At 49.8% G+C, this 3,969-nt stretch overlaps 1 protein-coding gene across 1 annotated transcript; it reads left to right on the top strand.

Moving 5' to 3' along the window:
- The first annotated feature begins 379 nt into the window (after window positions 1-379).
- AMIGO2 (adhesion molecule with Ig like domain 2) lies at window positions 380-3,591 on the top strand. Its single transcript, XM_030322420.2, has 2 exons — window positions 380-671; window positions 1,051-3,591. Exon 2 carries the CDS (start codon window positions 1,113-1,115, stop codon window positions 2,676-2,678), a length of 1,566 nt encoding a protein of 521 aa, XP_030178280.1. The 5' UTR covers window positions 380-671; window positions 1,051-1,112; the 3' UTR covers window positions 2,679-3,591.
- Window positions 3,592-3,969: the final 378 nt, after the last annotated feature.

Here is a 3,969-nt window from a genome sequence, read left to right as displayed (position 1 = left end):
GGACGGGAGGGGGGGGGGGGATGTGGCGGAGAGGCCGCGGCGTGGGGGGGGGGGGGGGGGGGCGCCGGCCGCCGCTCCTATTGGCTGCGCCGCCGCCCCCTCCCCGCGCCGCGTGCCCCCCGCCACGCGCCCAGCTTGCTCCCGCCCGCGGCCTCCGAGCTGCTTCCAGCCGGAGGGAGGACGCGCAGGGGCGGGGCCGTCTCCCCGCCCCGCATGCGACCCGGCGCGCGGGGATAAAACCCTGGCGGCGGCGCGCGGGAACCCTCGGTCCCGCTGGCTCCGGAGCGCGGGGAGGCGGGGCCGGGGCCGATCCGCTGCCGGCGCCCCCGCCCCTCGGACCCGGCTCCCGGAGTGGGGCTCCCCGCGCGCGGACACACGACGGCCAGGGCGCCGAGGCGGTACCTTTAGCCGAGCGATGAAGAGAGCCCGGGAGACCCGAGCGCAGCCGGCCGAGACGTTTCCTGCGCCCCGGGTGGCTGCCGCCGCCGCCGCCGCCGCCGCGTGAAACTCCCCAAAGTTGAGAGCCAGCGAGAGGCTGCCGCCCGCCGGGAGCAGGAGGGAAAGGAACTCGGAAGATGCAGGAGTGACGGACAGAGACAGACAGACTCACGGACCGGCAGACACCACCGTTCGGCGGCCTAGCCCCAGAGCCAGTGAGGCTTTTCGGCTCTGTGAGTTGTTTTCTGGATGTTGCTCTGCTTCCTGGGTATTTCCGTTCAGTTGTTTGTAGGATGCGTTTGTGTATTTTTGTGTCTGTCGGAGGGAGTTTAAAAAACGACGCAGGATGCACGTTAACAAAAATCCCGAATTTCTGATGCTGAGCCGGTTGTGTTGACAGATTGTAACTGTAAATGTCTGTAAGCAGGGGTAATAACCCGGGGCGGGGGAAATTGCATTTCACGGTAAAAAGGCATCAGAGGCTCCCCAGCGTGAAACAAGCCTGCATTTCAAAAGTTATTGGGGAGAAAGCAAGGTATGACTCTGAAGGGTTAACTGGTGGTAGTTAACTTTGCTTTCTTGCCCCCCTTTCGAATATCGATTGTTTACCAGGTTCACTGGTGGGAAGCTGAGTTGGCGGAAAGACGCCAGGAAGAGACTTGGAGGCGACCATAATGTCTGTACGTTTACACACACTGCCCACCCTGCCTGGAGTTGTCAGACCGGGTTGCAGGGAGCTGCTGTGTTTGTTGGTGATCACGGTGACTGTGAGCCGCGGCGCCTCCGGGGTGTGCCCCACCGCTTGCATCTGTGCCACTGACATCGTGAGCTGCACCAACAAAAACCTGTCCAAGGTGCCTGGCAACCTGTTCAGACTGATGAAGAGACTGGATCTGAGTTACAACAGGATCGGGCTTCTGGATTCCGAGTGGATTCCCGTATCCTTTGTTAAGCTGAACACTCTAATAATTCGTCATAACAACATCACCAGCATTTCCACGGGCAGTTTTTCCACAACTCCAAATTTGAAGTGTCTTGACTTATCATCCAACAGGCTGAAGACCGTGAAAAGTGCAGTGTTCCAGGAGTTGAAGGTTCTGGAGGTGCTCCTGCTGTACAACAATCACATCTCCTATCTCGACCCTTCTGCTTTTGGAGGGCTCTCCCAGTTGCAAAAACTCTACTTAAGTGGAAACTTTCTGACGCAGTTTCCCATGGATTTGTATGTTGGGAGGTTCAAGCTGGCAGAACTGATGTTTCTAGATGTTTCTTATAATCAAATCCCCTCCCTGCCAACGCACCATATTAATTTAGTGCCAGGAAAACAGCTGAGAGGCATCTATCTTCATGGCAACCCATTTGTCTGTGACTGTTCCCTTTATTCATTGCTCATCTTTTGGTATCGTAGGCACTTTAGCTCAGTGATGGATTTTAAGAATGACTATACCTGCCGCCTGTGGTCTGACTCTAGGCACTCCCACCAGGTGCTTCTGCTCCAGGATAGCTTTATGAATTGCTCGGACAGTATCATCAACGGCTCCTTCCGTGCACTTGGCTTTATTCATGACGCTCAAGTCGGGGAAAGGCTGATCGTCCCCTGTGACAGCAAGACTGGTAATGCAAATACTGACTTCATTTGGGTTGGTCCAGATAACAGACTGCTGGAGCCGGATAAAGATCTGGAAAACTTTCACGTGTTTCGCAATGGAAGTCTGGTTATAGAAAGTCCTCGCTTTGAGGACGCTGGAGTGTATTCCTGTATTGCGATGAACAGGCAACGCCTGTTAAATGAGACTGTGGATGTCACAATAAACGTGAGCAACTTCACCGTGAACAGATCCCATGCCCATGAGGCATTTAACACAGCTTTTACCACTCTCGCAGCCTGCGTGGCCAGTATCGTGTTGGTACTTTTGTATCTCTATCTGACGCCCTGTCCCTGCAAGTGTAAAAGCAAGAGACAAAAAAACGTTCTCAACCAAAGCAATGCCCATTCGTCTATCCTCAATCCTGGTCCTGCTAGTGATGCCCCCGCTGATGAACGGAAGGCAGGTGCCGGTAAAAGAGTGGTGTTTTTGGAACCCTTGAAGGATACTGCAGCAGGGCAGAATGGGAAAGTCAGGCTCTTTCCCAGTGAGACGGTTATAGCTGAGGGCATCCTAAAGTCCGCGAGGGTGAAATCCGACTCAGATTCAGTCAATTCTGTGTTTTCAGACACACCCTTTGTGGCATCCACTTAATTTTGTGCCTGTATCTGTATGGTATAGTAATTTAACTCTCCATACTTAACTTTCTGCGCAGTCTGCAAGATAAACAGCAGGACCGAAATGGTGTCGTTTTGCGTTTTGAAATGCAACCCAGTGGTCTCTTTAACTGGTTAAGAGGAAATGTGGTAACGCACTTTTGGTTTCTCAACGTGCCAGAGAAAGGTGGGGTTGTTTTCCAAAGTGTAAGTTCTAGATGACAATAGCTTGGTCTCTAGCACCACTGATCATTTCAGAGCTGGTGTGGAGGTGACATTGTCTTTTTATTCAGGATTCTTGCCAGAAAAAATAAATTTTCAGTGAATTAGTGTTCCTTAAGAAGAGACTTTACTAGCTTATTTAGGACCAAAGTTATTTTAAAGACAAGCATCCGTGTCCTATTTCATTTTTAAAAGCTGTAGAAGGAAGAACAGTACTTATAAAACACAAAGTAAGGTTAGATTAGGGAATAATTCAGCTAATTTCATACTTGAGACCACGGTGAACAGACGACACTGATAAAATGTGCCGGATAATGCCACATCCCATATGGTGTTAGATAAATAGTGCAATAAACGTACATTTGTTTGACTGTCTTCTTTCCATTCTGTACATTCCTTATCCTTGAACAAAAGACGTTATTGAAAGTTGAAAGTCATCATTCGTTGTTGCCATAAATATGTAGGCGTCAATACCAAAATGTCTGAGTAACTTCTTAAGCCTTTGTCCTAGCCGACTGGTATTTGTTTATATGCTCGTGTATATGTAAATCAAATTATATGAACTATTAAATAGATTCTCCTGTATTGTGCACTGGACATTTGAATTAATGTAAATACATGTATTGTGTGAGTTGACGTTCTGTTTTATTGGGCTACTCAAAAACATAAATCTAAGATGTTCTATGTGATTACGCTGTTCTACTTTGTCTCGAGCACCCTCTCAAGCAGATATCTCTCCACATTTTTTGGAGTTACGGTATACGTTTATTTTGTCAAAGGGGGAGAAAGGCTCTAAAGTGTTCTACCCAATTTATACCTTCCATATGACATTTTACTCTGATACCATTATTCACTTCAGTCGGGTTTAGAAGACCAGCTCCAATTTTACGACACAGTGAGGGCCTAGGTGACCTCGTCCTTGTTTCCATGTCTGCTGTAAGGTGACCGAGTGTACTCGTTCTCTACCCAGGTTTCCTCAGCGGTAACATGAAGGTTTCAGACAAGGTGATGTTTTAGGTTCCTTCTCACACTGGAAGGGATGATTTCTGGGTGTCCTTAGCTCCATC

Source organism: Lynx canadensis, chromosome B4, assembly GCF_007474595.2.
Source record: "Lynx canadensis isolate LIC74 chromosome B4, mLynCan4.pri.v2, whole genome shotgun sequence".
Lineage (NCBI taxonomy): Eukaryota > Metazoa > Chordata > Mammalia > Carnivora > Felidae > Lynx > Lynx canadensis.
The sequence above is the reverse complement of the archived record's forward strand: the minus strand, read 5'-3'. Positions and strand labels throughout refer to the sequence as shown.

What these genes read in the sequence shown, in the direction of transcription:
- AMIGO2 (XM_030322420.2), top strand. Translation starts at nt 1,113, where the DNA reads ATGTCTGTACGTTTACACACACTGCCCACCCTGCCTGGAGTTGTCAGA.